This window comes from Pygocentrus nattereri, chromosome 19, assembly GCF_015220715.1.
Source record: "Pygocentrus nattereri isolate fPygNat1 chromosome 19, fPygNat1.pri, whole genome shotgun sequence".
Classification (NCBI taxonomy): domain Eukaryota; kingdom Metazoa; phylum Chordata; class Actinopteri; order Characiformes; family Serrasalmidae; genus Pygocentrus; species Pygocentrus nattereri.
Genome location: NC_051229.1, coordinates 1684989 through 1704988, shown reverse-complemented (window position 1 = coordinate 1704988; position 20000 = coordinate 1684989). Strand labels below are relative to the sequence as shown.

The 20000-nt window shown below is 43.8% G+C and overlaps 1 protein-coding gene across 3 annotated transcripts in view; it reads left to right on the top strand.

Moving 5' to 3' along the window:
* Window positions 1–20000, top strand: part of arhgef4 (Rho guanine nucleotide exchange factor (GEF) 4) — a 186570-nt gene that overhangs the window by 85327 nt on the left and 81243 nt on the right. For all 3 annotated transcript variants that reach the window (XM_037547695.1, XM_037547694.1, XM_037547696.1), the window contains 3 exons: window positions 10219–14973; window positions 16845–17171; window positions 19431–19560. In XM_037547695.1, the coding sequence (XP_037403592.1) occupies window positions 10219–14973; window positions 16845–17171; window positions 19431–19560 (5212 nt within the window). The remainder of the gene's footprint in view (window positions 1–10218; window positions 14974–16844; window positions 17172–19430; window positions 19561–20000) is intronic.

Below are 20000 nucleotides of genomic sequence, written 5' to 3'. Positions count from 1 at the left end.
CTCATAGAACCACTTTCATGCTTAGGGTTTCTTTCCACGGTGAAATGGTTCTTCAGATTGATGGAGAATATGCTCTATATTGTTCTGCATGCTCTTAAAATACTTCTTCGGGGTTCTTTAGTGAAGACAAAGGTTCTAAATAGAACCATGAACACTCATAGGACCACTTTCATGCTTAAGGGTTTCTTTGCGTGTTGAAATGGTTCTTCAGATTGATGGAGAATGTGCTCTATATTGTTCTATATGCTCTTAAAAAGATCATTCTTCAGGGGTTCTTTAGTGAAGACAAAGATTGATTAAGAATGTGCTGTATATGGTTCTATGCAGAACCTTTTTGGAAAGGGTTCTGTATAGCACCAAACAGAGTTGTGCTATCGTTAAGATCGCAGGCTTCTAACCGTGTCAGAACCCTTTCTGGTGATGTATAGAATCATATACAACACATTCTACATTAGTCTGAAGAACCATGCGAAGAAATCTTGCATGCAAAGCGTTCTTGAAGTGTTCATGGTTCTATATAGGATCATCGTCTTTACTAAAGAACCCTTGAAGAACCATCTTTTCCAAGAGTGAACTGATCACAGTTTATTCTAATGCAAGCAAATCAACTTGAGCACAAGTACAACCAAACACGATGTTTCGGGTGGAGAGTGGATTATTTTATTTCCCCTAACTTTGATTTTTAGAACTTTCACAGGCAACTTGAACCAACTGACCGCTCAGTGACCTCTCTGGCTTCTTCACGGTGATATGAGGATCTCCAAAAGCAGCCCAGACTGAGTTGCGGAGAACCGAGTTGTGAGTGAAGCTCTTAAACGAGGCGGTGAAAAGCTCCGCTCTCCCTCAGCTTTCACTAAACGGAAAGCAGCCCAGCCAGAGGCACCATTGGCCCGTTTTTGGGCGGTAATTGAGGCCTTTAACACGGCCAGTTCACAAAAAGCATGTACGGGATAGAGTTCTGGATCCTCATGAATAAAACATACTTGAACCTGATTCTGAATTTGATCAGAATCGGCGCATTTTCAAATTAATTTCACATTTTTTTACACAGTCATTTTAGATCAGATCTATGCGTACAGGTTTTTAAACGGTGGCATGGTGGGTGGCGCTGTCGCCTCACAGCGAGGAGGGCCTGGGTTCGATTCCCCGGCCGGGTGACCGGCGTCCTCTCTGCGTGGAGTTCTCCCAGTGTCTATGTGGGTTTCCTCCGGGTTCTCCAGTTTCCTCCCAAAGACGTGCAGTCAGGCCAATTGGACATGCCCCATTGCCCCGGGTGTGAGTGATTGTGTAAGTCTGACTGGCGACCTGTCCAGGGTGCATCCTGCCTTCTGCCTGATGACCGCTGGGACCGGCTCCAGTGACCCTGAGGGAGAAACGGCTTAGAAGATGGATGGATGGGTTTAAATGTGAAAAGATTTGAATGTTTTGAAGATCTGAACATTTCACATTTTCATGTTATTTATCACCGCCGCCTCATCAGCAATGTACGATGCAGAAATGAACTTTTTAAAGTCATATTAGATCATTTAGAACGTTTCTGTAGAATCTACCAAGCCGCTTATCCTTCTGGGTCGCGGGGGGAGCAGGAGCCCATCCCAGCAGTCATTGGGTGGTCACCAGTCCATCGCAGGGCTTTTTCCGGAGAATAAGAGTCACAATAAACCTTTCCTGGTAGAATATTTGCCTTAACCTGTCACACTTATAGATCCTGAACATGTGCGACCAAATAAACAACACGTGCTGTAAAGAAGCTTCAGAGATGCTGCATTCAAGTGACGTCAGAAACGGGGAAATATCAATTTAGACACCAATACAAGGCACTTGAACGGCTGACACAGTTGTGTTTACAACTAAGAGACTAGATGATACTGTCTGCTCACTTTGTGGCCATCATTGCAGCATCGCTAGGAAGTTATTCCCAGCCATACATTTACATTTACGGCGTTTGGCAGAGGCTCTTATCCAGAGCGACATACAGTTTGACCATTGTACACAGGTAGGCGAAGGCAGTGTTGGGAGTCTTGCCCAAGGACTCTTATTAGTATAGTATAGGGTGGTTACCCAGGCGGGGCACTGAACCCCAGTCTACAGCGTAGAAGGCAGAGGTGTTAACCACTACACTAACCAGCCACGTACAAGACCAGGCTCAGCTCTTTTTGAATGGGGAGAGACCAAAACACTCGAAACTGAAGGTCAAATTAAAACAGAAGTAAATCAAATAAAATGTGACAAACACCTCAGAAATAGTTTATAGCGTTTGGCTCAGTAACACAAAAAAAATCGATTTTTTAGGCTGTTCTGGCTCCAAAACAGGGGGCCTTTCCCCACTTGCAGCATAGCCAGCAAGCTGATTGGCTCTTTTTATTCAGGGGCGGGACTTTCTCCTCAAACAGGTTGGTTATTCCTGCGTTCAAATTCATTTAGTGACATTAGAATAAACTGTGATCAGTTCACTCTTTAAAAAGATGGTTCTTTCAGGGTTCTTTAGTAAAGACTATTTATTCTATTGAGAACCATGAACACTGACAGAACCACTTTCATGCTGAAAGGTTCTTCAGATTGATGGAGAATGTGTTGTATCCGGTTTACATAGCACCCAAAAAGGGTTCTACTGTCGCAAGCTTGACATCATAACAGTGGCAGAACCGTTCTTGGTGCTATGTAAACCGTTTACAACACATTCACCTCAAACTGGTGTTGAGTGTCACAAGGTTTCCGTTAATATTTCAACCAGTGACCGTCTCCACAGTTAGACGGTCACTTTGAACACAACCTTTCACCTTTTTCTCGAGTGAAAACACTAAACTGTGCAGTGAGCGTGAATAAAGCACACCTGATGGTACGTTTCCTCCAAATCCGCTTGCTTTGTATTTCCGTGTGGTGGTTGTGAAGTCCAGGACAACAAGACTGACCAACAGTTTCTATTCACAGGCCATCAGGCTGGTGAACACCTCACTCACTACCTCTTCCCTCCTCCCAGTCTGAACTGGTTTAACCTTCCACTCAATAACTGCACCTTACCTGCACTGCACTGCTGCTGTTAGAGCAACACTGTTTACACCTATTACTGCACAGAGTAACATCGTTTACTGTTTACATCTGTTTACATCTGTTTACGTCTGTTACTTGATGCACTTTATGAACAGCTGCTCTACATACTTGCACATACGCACATGTAACTTTAATTTATTTAAACTTTTTGCACATACTGTACACTTTTACTTGTACTTTTACTTTTTACAGTTATTCTTATTTTCTTTTTTTATTCTCTTAAGATTATATTAAGATTATATTTGGTGAATGGAGGAACAGCAAAGTAAGAATTTCATTGTGCAGTGAAACAGCCTGTTCTGCTGTACACACGACAATAAAACTCTTCCACTGGAGTAAAAGTACTAAAGTATTTCCCTTCAAATGTACTTAAGTATAAAGTAAAAGTACTAAAAGAGGAATTCTGGCTCTGATGTCCTGTTATCATTTTTATAACCAGACTGGCTTCATGAACTCATTTCAGGTGAAAGTCCTCCAGCGTCTCTCTTGGTAAACCAGTCTTTTAATAGAAGGTCATTAATTAGTGACGCTGACGTCTATTAAAATGATCAGAAGCACAAAACACTGAAGGTAAACAGTTTCCATCAGGGAGAACCGAGTGGCTCTGAAATCACTTTTTACACACAAGCAAAGTTTCAGTTTCAGATTTATTTACAACTTAGTTCCAAGTTTAAGTTGAATAAAAACTGGCTTTAAACTCAGGATCACAGATGAGCTCCTTTACTATGTTGATCTGTAGGCGTCTGTTCATAAACACAAACCAGCCCAAACTCATTTACTATAAAATGAAATGGTGTTTGTAGAAATTCAGAAAAAAGCCGCGTCAGTCTCGACTGCATATGTGGACATATTTCTATATTGAGCTCTATTTACACAAAGTTAGGTTAGTTCATCATTTATGTTGAACAGACTCTCCCAAAGTTTTACGCTGCTGCGCTGACGTTGAACCGCGTGCTGCACTGGGTCGGTATGACCAACAGGTCAAAACCAGCTCTAAACAAAGTGACCGCTGGGCCCTGATTGGTGCTCTGGCTTTGCGCTTCTTTCGTTTTGACATGTTACGTTTTTATACACACAGAAACCAAAAGGAACGACAGATTTCTCAAAATGTAGGAGGAAAAAGTCGGATATTAGACTCTGAAATGTAGTGGAGTGAAAGGAAAAAGTCCAGAACGGAGAAACTTCAGTACTGATACACCAAAAATACTAAAGTACAGAAACCAATTACATTTACTCAGATACTCAGATACTCAGATACTCAGTTACTCAGTTACTGTCCAGCACTGAATGTGGAGAGGTTGTACTGACTGAGTGCAGCATGACTTGCTCTTAAAGGCTTCTGTTTTTTTGTCTCTCACTCTCACAACATCCACTCACCCCCTCTGTGTCCGTGACGTTGCGTTAAGTCACTAAGCCAATTAGCGCCTGTAATTGTAATTATGACTGTAATTAGCCTGACTGTAATCAGTTCAGGAAAGCGGCCTGTGTTTTCTGAATGGGGTTGTTTGACGCTGCCAGGTCATTGGTGGGGGTCAAGTCCGCTGCCAGTGAGGGCAGGACTTATTCCTGCCTGTACTGAATGCACGGCCCATGTGATTATCTGCCACACCTTCGTCCAGCCTCCTAAACCCACCCTCCTCCCCCCAGCTCCACCAAGTTTCCTCCCTATCCTCATCTTCAGTCGTTTTTCATTTAGTACCACATTTTCACTCCCTGTCCACTATATCAGAAACACCTACCTGCACTTCCACTTACTGCTCACTTCGTTTACCTTGGACTGTACACTCGTAAAAGAGTCTTAGTAAGGACCGTGGTTCCACTCTCAAAGAACTATTGGTATGCATGGTTCTTAGCGTGGTCAAACGGTTCTTTACATTAATGGAGAATTTGTTGTATATGGCTCTATATAGAACCAAAAAGGGTAGTAGCAACTCTTCCATTAATCTGAAGAACCATTTCATCAAGCACAGGACCACTGAAGATCAAAACATCACTTACCTGGACTCTAAACCAGCTGCGCTTCAAGTTAAATCCTGTGAAGACTCCCCGTTAAACAGACTACTGGTCACACAAAGGAAGCGGCGCTGACGAGGCTGTGTGGTGACGCCACCAGAGCGGCGCCAAACTCGTGAGGGAGCTGGTGAGAGAAATTGGAGCCCGGTTGTGTTTTGTTGAGATGTTCTTATGTAGTACGATAAACTACACAAATACAATATATGGATGATTGATTTAATTAATCAGGGATTTTACACTTCATACGGTAATGAAGACGAACCCAAGGACGTGAACAACTTCTAAACCAGTTCTGCTCCAACGGCTGTTTTCCATCTTTTCCGTGGTGCAGTTTTTTTTTCCTTCATGTCAGGCTGTATATGATGGATTAATAAGATTAAGAGACCCTTATTAGTCCCACAACGGGGAAATTCCACCTCCACATTTAACCCATCCGTGCAGTGAAACACCACATACACACTAGTGAACACACACACACACACACACACACTGGGGGGCAGTGAGCACACCTGCCCGGAGCGGTGGGCAGCCCAATCCACAGCGCACGGGGAGCAGTTGGGGGTTAGGTGTCTTGCTCAAGGACACCTCAGTCATGGACTGTCGGCTCTGGGGATCAAACTGGCGATCTTCAGATCACAGGGCCGGTTCCCTGACCTCCAGCTCACGAATGCCACAAGTCCTGGATCCTTCACTTCGGAACGGCCTTCTATGATGGAGCAGCCGAGAAATGCAGCCTAGACTTTGGGACGCAGCTAGAGTAGAAATCTACAAGTGGATAGAATAGAATAGAAAACTTCACTCAATACCTGTTTTTCTGGCATTTCTATACCAATAAATGTTGCAAGGTGTCCTTAAGCAAGGCACCTAACCCCCAGCTGCTCCTCGGGTGCTGTGGACAGGGCTGCCCACCACTCCAGGCAAGTGTGCATGTGGTGTTTCACTGCATGGATGGGTTTACATTTACATTTACGGCATTTGGCTGACGCTCTTATCCAGAGTGACTTACAATCTGATTATTTTACACAGGTAGGCCAAGGCAGTGTTGGGAGTCTTGCCCAAGGACTCTTGTTGGTATAGTGTAGGGGGCTTGTCCAGGTGGGGTTTGAACCCCAGTCTATAGCACAGAAGGCAGAGGTGTTAACCACCACACTAACCAACCACGTAAATTAAACGCGATTAAATGCGGAGGTGAAGTTCCCCCGTTGTGGGACTAATAAGGGTCACTTAACTCACTTATATGAGAAACACAGTTTTAACACGTTTGATTGCGCAGCGTTTGGAGGTGGATGTGCAGAACATTCTCCAGGAGCTCATGTAGCCTTTCCCTCTTTGATACCTGCTATTCTTAAGCCAGGTTCTTAGTGTCTTCAGTCATTGAGGTGACGAGCTGGATTAGCACGGAATGAACACACAGTGCTTGTTTGAGTGTAGCCCACTCTCACGATGGACTGAAGGAGTGTGGAGACCACTTCACCTCCTCTTCACACATCTATTAATGACTTAGGAATAAGCCAGAGATGCTGGCGTGCTGACACAGGCCTCCTCCTGTCAGCGGCTTTGACGGAGATAATGGAAGATGAGCAGTGGAAGAAAATCAACTGAGCCATGAAAGAAAACAGGGATATGATGGAACATGTCGGAGAGGCTGAGGCAGAGGGAGGATCGCTGTCCCGTCGGTCACTCAGGAGACTGTTAGCAGCTTTGCTTGGGGCGGACGTGGGTGCAGCTGTAGGCTGGGTTTTGGCACGTGTGTGTGCCTTGGTGAAGGGCTACGCCTCTGTACACGTCTTCTGGCATGTGAGTAGGATGGAGTCGTATGAGCATTCACTTGTGCTTGGGTTCCTTGTGTCAAGGTGTAGTTTTATTCTCAGCCGAATATTTAGGATTATAATAAGTCCGTTATGTAATCTACTGCACACAGATCTGCAGGGACTTGACCCGTCGCTGATGAGACTTGGTTTTGGAGTTGTTCTGACTTCGTTTGTTACTTGTGACTGGATAAGTGAAGACTTTCCAAGTCTTTGGAAACTTTGGAAACATCATGCATTTATTGAACTTTTAAATCGTGCCCTTTTAACAATGGAGCTTTAAATACAGGGTGATTCAGAAAGATTTGTCCAAATCTTTGTTCCAAAATGATTGATTTCACTATAAATCATCACAGATCAGTGCAGTGAGCTGTAAACGGTGTAAATGAGCGTAAAGTTTATTATGTAATTCTACAAGGTCTCAGTCTGAACCTCCTCCAGCTGGACGGACGACATCAACACCACAGTCAGACTCATCCCAGACTGGACTGAGCGTGTCGGGCGTCGCTGCTCTCACGGCTCTTTCAGTGGGATTTCGGAGATCATCCAGTGCTGTGGAACCAGCGCCGAACGCTCTGAACTGCTGGAGCTTCACTGCTGATGAAAATCCCGCTGCTCAGTTCTGACGGATTCACTCTTATTGACGTGGAGAACGCAGAACGTTCTGCTCAGGGGTCTCAGCTCCTCTCAGACTGAAGGAGCCGGTCAGAAACTCTATGACCTCCTCTTACAGCTGGAGTGTGATTGGTTCCTCGACGCCTCACGGCTGTATCAATCTTTCTGAATCACCCTGTATAATTCAACTGAAAAACAACAAAATAAAGAGGGGGAGGTTTTAAAACACAGGACAAAATGAGAATGTCATTATAAAACGAAATGCAGCACAATAACTGTTTTATTGATCATTGTTTAAATCATAATTAAAAATAACATTTTTAATTGACGTGTGAGTGAAAATGCATATGTTCAAGGGTGTCTAACCTTTTCTCTTGGGGGGCCAAAGTGCAGTTTGTGGCGGGCCAAGGGCCAAAACAACATAAAGGTGTTTAAAATAGAGTTTTGAAAGGTATATTTTATAATATTGCACTATATTCTAATACTAAAACGCGTAGTTGTTGTTCTGTTTAAGCATGCAAATGGTTCTGAGTGTTCATAGTTCTATATAGAACCACATCCTTTATTAAAGAACCATCTTTTTTAAAAGTGCAGGCCGAGGAAGAAGCCAAATTGGTTTGAGGTTGAGGTCAGGACTGGATTAAGTGGAGCACAGTAGCTTTTACACACTCATACAGAAAAGCATGGAAACTCCCCACAAAGGGAGGAATACACACTAGAGGGTATGTGTGTGTGTGTGTGAGTGTGTGTGTGTGTGTGTTCGTGTTCATTCATGCTCATCTCATTCAGGATGTCTGGGAGGGTGGTGCAGCGGCATCATCGCATGATTCATCTAGTATTTCAGATGTTCCAGCGATCAGCAGATCCTCTCGTACCCATTATGTAATTTAGCTGCATAACAGAAACACAGAAGCCAGGGTGGCTCGTTTTGTCCTGGTGTGGAGGTTCCAGGGTTTAGGGTGTAAGTGGATGATCGTTGTCGTCGTGCTGTGATGGAATGAATGAACATTTGTTTTTTTACTGGTTTAATTCGATGCATAAGGTTCCACAGTCAAAAGTTTGGAACCACTGTGTTCAGCATTGTAGCAAGTCTTCTGGCACATAAATATATAAAATTATTCTAATCTACAACTTCACAGATTTCGGCTGATCAGTAGGACACTCGGGAGCTATAAATCAAAAACGAGGACCTGGTAAATGTGTCGAGACAGGAGAACCGAGCTGTGGGTGGTTCTCAAATGACAATGACCATAAATCTGGAAGTTAGACTAAAGTAAATATTCATAATTCCTCATATTTCAAAAGTGCTGAGCAAACATCAAGGCAGATAACTCTATAAAAATAATGACGCAATATAATCGTTTAAAAACGTCATGACCACAGTATGTTTGAAATGTTGACTAAAATATGTAAACATGTAAAATATGTGAATACTTTAAAATATTTACGTCCACATTTCGTTTGTTATTATCGTAAACAGATAATAAAAGATGTTAATACGGCAAATGATTCCATACTTTTGAAGGCAAATGTACGTTCATTCGTGTACGTTCAGATAAATGGTAGTTCAGGCAGTGCAGGTCAGCAACGCTATAAAAAGTGATGCGTTTATTTATTTATTTATTTATTAATTATATTTAGCCTTTAATTTAACCCCTTAACAAGCCATGGGCCCAAGGTTATCACACACTTCTACACCCTGAGAATAGCTCCATCAGTCTGCAGTGAAGTGCCTGTGGTTGCTGAATAACAAGCCTTAGTATGAAATGTTCAGGGGCCTGGCAAGCACCACAAGATGCCTGCAAGAAAGAAAAGGGAAAGAACGGGGGAAGAAAAGGAAAATCACAAACAAACAATATGCACATAAAAATATAAAATTATGAACACATCGCTAAAAATATCCTTTATGCAGTCTTTAAAAGCGGTAACTGAAATAAGTGTCCAGTTTTAGTGTTTCGTGTAATTTAACATAACATTTTTATTGTTTTCTGATTTGCGATAGAAGTAACTCAAAATGTGTCATCTATAACTGGGTGGGTGGCGCTGTTGCCTCAAAGCAAGGAGGGTCTGGGTTCGATTCCCCGGCCGGGTGACCGGGGTCCTCTCTGTGTGGAGTCTGCATGTTGTCCCCGTGTCTGCGTGGGTTTCCTCCGGGTTCTCCGGTTTTCCCCACAGTCCAAAGACATGCAGTCAGGCCAACTGGACATGTGGACCGTAGGTGTGAGTGACTGTCTGTGTCTGTCTGTCTGCCCAGCGATGGACTGGCGACCTGTCCAGGGTGCATCCTGCCTTCCGCCGATGTCTGTCTGTCAAATTTATGTATACAGCACTTTTATACGCTGCAGTCATTCAAAGTGTTTTACAAATGAGAAAATACAAAGACAATTCAAACTTAAAGGTAAAGAGATTTAACCCCTTTTAAAACCCCAGGCTTATTACACACAAAGGCTTATTACTCAGTAACTACAGGGACTTCAGTGCAAACTGTTTGAGCTTTTCTTAGATTTTAGACGTGTGTAATGAAACCTTTGGCCTGTTCGGGCCGATGAGAGCCGAATTCGTAGATGTCTTGATTTATTACTGTCATTTATTACATCACTTCATTACTGATTCATTACATGTTGCTGTGGATTCTTTTTTCTTTGCGTAATTATGCGAATGTGATTTTGTGGAATTTCTTGACAACATTCATTCATCATCAGCCTAAAACTTCTCCTCTTTCTCCTTTTAGGCCCCACCTGTTGAGGATGTTGCCGCTGAAGCTGGCTGTTCGGGAGACGGTGAGTCACAGCAGGAGGAGAACGCAGACCATCGGGAATGGACTGAACCAGCACTGGAGGAATCACAGGACACGACAGAGGATTATTTCGAAACCCGTTCGTGCTACAGCGACACTTTCTCGGACTTCAGCCACGATGCTGATGATTGCTTTCGGACGCCTCTTAGCTCAGAGGCTGGCTCTGTCGCTGGTGCTCATTTGGACTCTCCTAAGCACTCCTTTGGCATCAGAGAGCAGCTTCCTTCTTGCGCAGAAAGGCATCACGCGACCTCTGATGGTCTCCAGCGGGAAACAGATGGAAAGCATCCCAGGCCGGAGCCACGTGTCACTGAAAAATCAGACACTGTGCCATTGGCGAGCGAGTGCAGTGGGATGACTTTAGATGTTCCAGGGCGTGATGAAGCTGGAGATTGTTCTCTTACGGGCTCATTCAGGGAAGCTGGACTTCCTCCTCGCTCAGAGGTGAGCGCGGCCGGCCCAGCGACAGCCTGTTTTGCATCAAATGACTCGCAGCTTTTCACAGAGCCTGTTTCTAAGAGCCCATTTCCAAAGACACTGACCCACAGTGAAAATGAATTAGAGCTCCTGTCAGGTGACAGTTTTGAATTGGCTGTCATAAGGAGAAATGAGAAAGAATCACAAGATGTACTTGATAATGAAAGTGACACTGAAACAGAGTTGATTTCAGAGTCGTTAAAGGAGGTGACCTGTTCAGAGAAACCCGAGTCACTCCGACAGCGTGAGCTGAATCACCCTGATTCAGAAGTCTGTTTACAAGAGCCACAGCTTGATATGACAGATACAAATGTGGTGGAGTCTCTGGAACAGTTTAATGAAGCTGGTGCGGAGATCTCAGTAGCAGATAGTAAGCTTTGTGCCAAGTGTGAATGCGATCAGCAGAACAATGTCGACTCCTGCTTTCCACATTCAGTAAGTAAGGACACTTCTCAACACGAACACTTACAACAGGTCAGTGATGAACCTGGAGAGGATGATAACCTTCTACATTCATCTGACAGCTCCACTTTCCCTCCTGAGGATCTACCACCTTTCCAAAAGGATAATGAACAGTTTTGCAGGGGTTGCGATAGTGGTGGTCTAAATTATAATGAGGAGAGTTTCTCAGAAGCTCCAGATAGTGATCACTGTTCAATCGAGGGCGGTCCCTCAAGCCTGTGCTCTAACAATTTTGTTTTGTCACATTTGCCAGTCGATGAACACGTTTTGGACAAAATAGACACATCCTGCACTGCCCATAGTGAGATTCTGTCCAAAAAAGATGCTGTCACCTATGTTCATTGCACTCAAAGCCATCTGCAAGATGGTGCTCTAGATTGTACTGAACCCAAGTCGAAGGTTAGTGAGCAAAACATTAGCAAAAAAGGACAAAGTCACAGAGAAGAGAAAGTCATTGTAGGTGCAGACTGGATCACGTTTAAAAGCACTGATTCTGAAGAAGGTACCTCACTCAGTGCCATTCTGAGGACTCCTGCAGGCAGTGACATTTCAAAAATGTCAAATAGCACCACTCCATGTCCTAAAACATGCTCTGTGAAGGAATTCACCATCATTCCACAGAAGGAACAGGAGGTAATTTATTCTGACAACTCAGACTACGGTGACTCTCATGTGATGCTGTCTAAAGAGGTAGAAAGTGTTGGCTTTGGTTGTGCAGTCGACAGCCCTGTAGATCGACCTCCAGGTCTGTTTGAATCTGTCCTGCAAGAATCTGTAACGGCTCCAGTTAGTCCGACGGACGTCTGCTTTGAATTTAGGGATGACCTGCCTGCGAACTGTACACAAATCGCAAGCTGTGATTTAGTTAATCTGCCTGACATGGATGAAGGGCTCAACAAGATACCGGTGTATCCAAAACAGTCAAAAGCCAAACAGTTTGTGGAAGAAGATCTGGCTGAATCACATGAAAGGGCCCAAGCGATTAACATCGCAAATGATGCAAGCTCTGATTCTTGTACGCAAGCACAGTCTGACTTGGATTGCGCTGTAACATCATTATGTCGTGGTGCAACTCCCAGAAAAAGCAGGGATTATGGTTCAGACACTAACAACAACATAAAGACTGTTACCTCTGAGACGCCATGCATTGTACTCTGTGCTGCTTTAGAGCAGAAACCCACTCAATTGGAGTGGAATCATGGCCAATCGTTCTCAGAGGTAGACAGCTATTGTGTGGACGGTGACATTAATGATGGTACAAACAAGAACATAAAGATTATCGCACCTATTCCCCTCGAGACACCACTCACTTTACCCAGTACAGCGGTAGAGCATGAGCGAGGTAAGTTTAACTGTGATCATGGCCAACCATATTCTTACTCTCACTGTGAGGACAGTGACATTTATGATGGTGCAAACAATGACATAAATACTATCCCGTCTGTCCCCGAGACACTATGCACTTTATTTGACACTGTACTTGAACAAGAACACAGAAGATATGATCATTCGTTCTCAGAGAAAGACTGTTACTGTGAGGATAATGATGCCTTCACAAATTTAGCAAAAACGCCCAGCAGCTTCCTCAAGACTTCTGAATCTGTCACACTGACAGACAACGAAAATTATATTGCTAGCCCTCTTAATTTAGAGGCTGATAACAGCTCCGGGTCTGGGTACTCTGCTCAGGAGCATATCTGTGATTACCTTGTTGAGAAGGAGTGCCAGCTGCACTTCTCCGCAGTAGAGGGAGATCAGACAGCGGGAGTTTTTCAGCTCAAGGTCGTAGACGTCACGAGCCAGGGCAGTTCTGCGGTGCTGTCTCCTTCTGCCTCCCCCCACACAGATGGCCAGCACAGTCAACTTGTGCCGATTTTTGGCGAGTCTGAAGTCTCAGAATGTCCATGTGATGTTTCTATTAACGGACCTGAATATCCAGAGATTCTCAGAGAAGAAGGCATGTTGCCTGTGAACCGTGCGTTAGAAAGTCCTGATACAGATTTCTCTGATGAATCTGCCCAAAGTAGTGATTCTGCTGTCTGTCCAGAATCCCTGCAACAACAGAGTGGTAAGCTAGAGATATACCCGTTTACAGATGTCAGTGTTGGAATGCTGTCGGTCACTAATTTGGAGCCAATTATGGAGACAGATCACTCTCAGGAGGGCTCATTTTTAATGCAGAAGGAAAACGATCTGGAAGTAAAACAGGATATTGCCTCATCTGGACCTGAGGACAACCGCAGCTTAACCACAGATCCTGCTCACCACTTGTCGCACAATGGATTCGCCACCCACAAGGACGAAAACAGTGTTTCGTCTGTAAGAAGAGTTTGTTTTGTTACTGACAGACCGGAAGACGGAATCTGCGTCACCCCTCTAGCAAATGGGAATATCTCCAACTCTGTGTCTCCAGAACAGGACTTTGTCAGCGAGATCAGTGAAGTAGAAGATAGCACTCAGTCTTACGTGGTAAGAAACTGCTGTGCCCAGGTTCCAACAAAGAACAAGGAAACCAAGAGCAGCTCAGGAGGGAAGGGCTCAAGGTTCTCCGTGTTAAAGAGGATACCCTCTTTCCGCAAGGCCAAGAGAGACCCTAAAGGTGGTAACAAGGTTGAGCCCGAGACCAAGGTGTCTCCAGAGGATGAGGAAGAAAAGAAGGAGGTAAAGTTTCACAGTTCCCCCCAACATAACCAAGCCCACCCCTCTCTTCACAGAGCCCATATGTCTCATAGTACGGAACACTTGAGGTATGTCGATCACACCAATGATGATATCTTTGAGAAAGCCTTCGCCTTGACCTGGGAAAACATGGAGAAGTCTGGACAGTCCAAATCCACGTCCAGTGTCAAGCAAGCACGGCAGCACAACAGGTACGGGGACCTTCTGCACTTCAAGTCCTCTCCTATGATGGATGGGTTTAGCCAGAAGAGGAGCAAGAGCAGCGATAACTTGCGCCTGAAGCTAGCCATGGCTCACAAGTCTCTGGCAAGCTTGTTTGAGAGCCGAGCTTGTGAGAAGGAGAACCAAAATGAAGACAAAAAGACCTGGAAGAAGATGAAGCTGCCTAAAGAGACAGATATACTAAAGAGAACATATTCTGTTCCTGCGTCAGTTAGTAAGTTAAGTCACATCCAGAATGACTTTGTCGCTCAGAATGGACTGGATTTCCAGGAATCACTGGATCAGAACTTGAAAAACACATGGCACTCGGATCCACTTAGCAAAAAGACTCCATCACCCCAGGACGCTGCAGGGACTGAACCTGAGATGGAATCTGATGACAGCTCAATGCTAAACGGACTCTCGCCGGACTCTGATCAAGCCTCAGTAGATGCTTTTGAGGCTGAAGAAGATGAGGATAGTTTTCATGCTCATGCCATTCATCCCACTGTTTTCGCTCTTGCCAGCCAGCTGTCTCCATCCTGGGCCAGATCTCTAGGTTCCTTTGAAAGCCTTGACACACCGATGAGGCCAATGAGTCCTAAACCTCAAAGTCCTGGAATGTGGACCCACCGGAGGAGCTTCCGTTATCCTTCGAGGTCCGTAGCCTCTTCTCTCTGCTCTCTGGGTCAGGGCCAGAGTATGGAGGGCCTTTCAGATCGCCCACAGGTGACAAACACTTTCAGACCTAGAGACCCACAACTAGCATCGGCCCACTCCTTCGACTCTGAGTACTTACTTGAGGACAGCAGTTCAGATAGCCAGTCCCAGACCAGCCTGGTTTCCACCAACTCTGGCAACGACTCTGAGGTGAGTAAAAGTAGATTGTTTACTTTTAATTTTTACGTTTAATTTCGGGTTATACAGAGCATGTCTATGTTTTTTTCTTTTATATTGCTATTACTCTTTGCAGAATTTAAATGAAAAAAGGAAGTTAAAAAAGTCTCAATACCCTAAATCTTTCTTTTTAATAGGCTTTATGAGTTAGAGATGCACAATAATATCAGAATCATATCAGTATCGGTTCATTTCTTAAACAATATTGACATTGGACAGACACTATAGAACAGATTATATAAAGTTGACCAATGTTTCCAACTGATATTTCTTGACCAAGAGATATTTTGCCACTACTGTGATAAATTATGTCACCATATGCATGTTTTAACACATCGTGGATACCGTCAGTACATAAAGAACACTGACTGACTACATGTTTCATTACAGAGTGAACAAAATTAGGCCCCTTTAATTGGATTTAGTGCAGTGCAGTTTGTAAAACATTGAATGAAAACTATTGTAGTTGTAAATTTATTATTATTATTATTATTGTTATTGTTGTATTTATATATAGTACTGTGCGAAAGTCTTAGGCACCCAAGACACATTTTCAAAATCTATTTGTGTAGTTGTGTAGTGTTAATATTTGAATAAACAAAATTTATAGAATTCTAATTAATAATGATTCTATATTATGTATATATCATACACACACACACACACACACACATTTTCTAAGCTGCTTCTTCCTCAGGGTCAGGATATATATTATATATATAATAAACAGTGATGTTCTGGATGTTGGTGTGTGTGTTTACCCATCTCCAAGCCTCTCCTCCTCGAGGAAGCCCAGTATTATATGTAGTTATAAAGCAGCTCCTGGTTTGACCAATCAGTGCTCAGTAAATTGAGCTCATGATGTAATTGATGATATTAACGAGTCTCTGTGGCGGCTGTGAAGGAGTCCAGGAAAAATATGGACCCGAGAAATTCTTGTTACTGTTTATTGTTTTTCTGTTTATTTGAATTATGAATACGACTTTATTCTAATGTATATTGTGATAAACTCCCTGCTGAGGGAAACTGGTTAAACATTTGCTTAGACCTTCGCACTGTACTGTACATGGCACCTCAGGTTCTGTTTTGTCCGTTCCAAAATTTAATCTCGGAAAAACTAAACGTTGCATATTGTGTACTGGGAAAATGTTTTGAAGTATCGTGATATCACCCGTCCCTAATTAGGAGCAGAACGTCTAGGTGGCTCTGCACTAAAATCTTAGCATTTTATTAATTTTACTGCTTCTATAACATTTTCCCAATTAGTCTAATTCTCTGTAATGCTCATCCAACAGGATTAGTAATGTTTTAGAAATGTTCATGTATCGCTATTAGCAGATATATACATCTGATATTGGTTATTGACATTGGACTTATTTCAATTATCCTATTATACTATAGCTAATAAACCCATGTGCATTAACAGTGTTAGGGTATTTGTGCTATGCTTGTGGCTGGATAGTGTAGTGGATAACACCTCTGCCTTTTATGCTGTAGACTGGGGTTCAATGCCCCGTCTGGGTAACCAGCCTACACTACACCAATAACAGTCCTTGGGCAAGACTCCCAACACTGTGTACGTGTGTACAACGGTCAAATTGTAAGTCGCCCTGGATAAGAGCGTCAGCCAAATGTCGTAAATGTAAATGTAAATGCTTTTAGTGCCACTCAGTGCTGTAAGGGAACATTTATTATTCGCCTGTGATGTGTGTGGCATGTTAATGATTTCTGAGAAAGCAAACCAACAACTGAAACTCATGCATGAAAAACTCGCTCACACTCCTCACGTCTTTCATCATAACCCATCAGTCAATGCAGTAACACCTTGAATTTGCACTCAAAAGCATGTGCGGGATGGCAGTAGAGCAGGAGTCCAGCAGGCCGATAGGAGGCTACAAGGGACTTCCGGCGTGCTACGAATGAGGCGTCAAGAACGGCGAGTTCCGAGGCCCGTCTCAGACATTTGTGGCTGGACTTCACATCTCAAAGACATTGGAGAAGTGGTCGCAGACCCTCCGAATAAGAGAGAGGGCACCAAAACACAGCAGCGCTCCTGCTCAGATGAGCTGCTGTCCGACCTCGGGAAGAGCAAGAAGACCCAGAAGATAAAACTGACTGTGCAGAGGAGTCTCAGCCAGCTTAGCGCTTCACATGCTGAGGAGCCTGAGAAAGTAAGGAACCATCCTACAAGGGAACAGAGAACCGCGCTCCTCTTCTTTGTCCTGCCCCACTCTTCTCTTCTTGCCTAGCGCTGTTGGACATGCATGCTCTTTAGCTTTGGTGGTAGTGCTGGGTTTCCTGGACTTTCACCCCTGTTTGTGCTTGTTTACAGCTGAGAAATGTTTTCTCAACCAAAATTACAACTAATCATCACATTTTAGCTGCTCAGAAAACTGCACACTAACTTACACTTCACTCTTCTCAGTTAACACTTATATCGTCGCTGTCGGAACAAAACCTCGCGCCTCCATTTTTGTTGTTTTTTATTTAAGCAGTAGAACCGAGAGGGAGTGCGTTATGGTGTAATACCATCCCGGCTGTGATCTGGTGTCCGTAGATCATCCCAGCCGTGATCTTATTGGTGATAACTCCCTCCTCGAGTGCTCTACTGCTTTAATACAGCAGTTAAATAAATACAGTAAGAAATGAATAAACTGGCCGTGAACGCGGCTTTAATATGTTTTAATGTTCAGTTCCTTCCTCCTAATTATAGCTCCTTAACGAGCAGCTCGTTGCTACGTCAGAGTAACGAGCTCCGCCCACTCGCCGCTCAGCCGGCAGTTCGTTCTCCAGCTCCTTACACTAAATTCCCAAACTGTCGTCACCACTGAGCAGCTTTTCAGTCGGCAGCTTGACAGAAGAACAGCTGAACAACCTGGAATCAGCCAGAAATGAACCCAACACCATTCGCCAGACGGGTCTGATCTTCAGAGTCGGACCAAATCAGACTGAGCCGTAAAACTGAGCCAATATCAGGTTCAGCTCAGTTTGGTCAGTTTGTCCAGATCAGTATTAATGTTGTTTTGTTCCAGCCGGTCTGTGAAGCTTCTTACAGCCCGTTTAGTTTGGCGAATGGTGTTGGGTTCATTTCTGGCTGATTCCAGGTTGTTCAGCTGTTCTTCTGTCACAGCTGCCGACTGAAAAGCTGCTCAGTGGTGACGACAGTTTGGGAATTTAGCGTCGTCTCGTCTTCAGAGTCGGACCAAATCGGCTGTCGGTCAGATGTGGTCTTAACAGTGTCCATCTTCTGTTTGTGGCAAAGTCAGAAGTAAAAACATTCAGATGGCTCGAGCGTCTCCTACAGCTGTCAGAGTCGTTGCTTAGCAACAGCGTCTCAGTGGAGTGATAGTGTTTGTGATAAACCTGTGATGTTCTGGTGAAATAACAGCACCGTTAGAACGTCTCTCAACCAATCAGCTCGCACGGCCGGAACTCACTGTTGTGTAATTGAGAATATCAGCTGCCCTTTGTCTCAACATCTCATAATGAACGGACCAATAGAGATAATCCAAAATGAGAATTCAATCCGTTTTCTTCTCTTGTAAAGTTACGATTTTGGACATATGAGGTTTCATTCAAACAGCGACGAATCACGCATGAAAGTTTCTCCGTGTTTGTAAATACCTCGGCTCATTAGCATCACTTGTATCTAATGAAAACTGTTATGGACTGTAAAATAATAAAATACAACATAATCTGTTATTTTTAATATTTTGTTTGTCACTTATCTGAACAAAGTGGACAAGGTAAGAATGAGAAATGAGTTGCTAATAGCCTGAGAGATGCAGTTAAAGGAGAACTCCACCAATGTTTCAAAAAATCTACATAATTTAGTGGTTCAGATGTAATCAGAGCGGTTCAGAGCGGTTTGGTGTGAAACGCTCTGTTCTAGAAAAACGTACCGAGTCAGAGCCGCTCACAGTGGTGGTGATAGGAACCAGACGTCCCTCTAAAAGCTCCTACAGAAAGTTCCTACATGAACTGGTTCTGAATTCACTGCCTGATGACTGAGACGCTGTTTTATGAGAGTTTAGAGAACTTCAACTCCATTCATGGTGGAGGGAGACATGCAGGGCGCTGTGCGGCAAAATAGTCCCCAAAGAAAACTCATTATTCCAGATTTTCCACTGTTTTCCATCATCAACATTCCATATAAAGCTCAGAAGACTCGTGTAGGTTCTCTGGTGGTTCCTGATGGTAAATAAAGTGTCTATATCTGTGTTGTAGTCATGGCGACGCCTGGTTCCCATCACCACCACTGTAAAGACGTCTGAACCCTTTCACACCAGACTGGTCTGAGTCTCTCTGATTACGTGTCGCACGGTGGCCAGTGCAGGAATTTTGAAACAAATGGTGGAGTTCCCCTTCATGGGTTAAGCCTAATTTAGAAAACACAATAAAAGCTCCTGGATGCTCCTTTTCCTCCTCAGGGCCGAGTGAGACTTTCCTTCACGTCTCCAGAGCAGCTGTCCTCCCCGTCTCTCAGAGATCACTTCTTCTCTCAGAGCACCCCCACCGGCCTGGACTGCCTCGGCTGGCCACGTCGCGTCTCCTTCTCAGGTTAGTACCTCTTCGCCAGGTTTCTCCTCATGAGGTTGAGGTTCTGACCTCAGTTTTGGTTCCAGGTCACTTTTGGGGCTAGATCATTTCATGTCATCTAGATGTTTTTTTATTTTTCTTCGGAGGCAGATATAAAAAGTTGCTCTGGCCACTTGGGCCACCAAATCAATGGTCAAGCACATGAAGCCAGAATAATAGAAACATGTTTATCGTCCCAAAAGAGGGTTCTTCGAGGGTTCTTTAGTAAAGGCAGAGGTTGTATTTAGAATCATAAGTTCTATATAGAACAGTTTGATGCTTAAATGGTTCTTTGCATGGTGAAGTTGTTCTTCAGATTGATGGAGAATGTGTTGTGTAAGGTTCTATATATCAACAGAAAGGGTTCTTTTATTGTTACATGCTTGACACTGCAAGACCCTTTTTAGTGCTACGTAGAACCA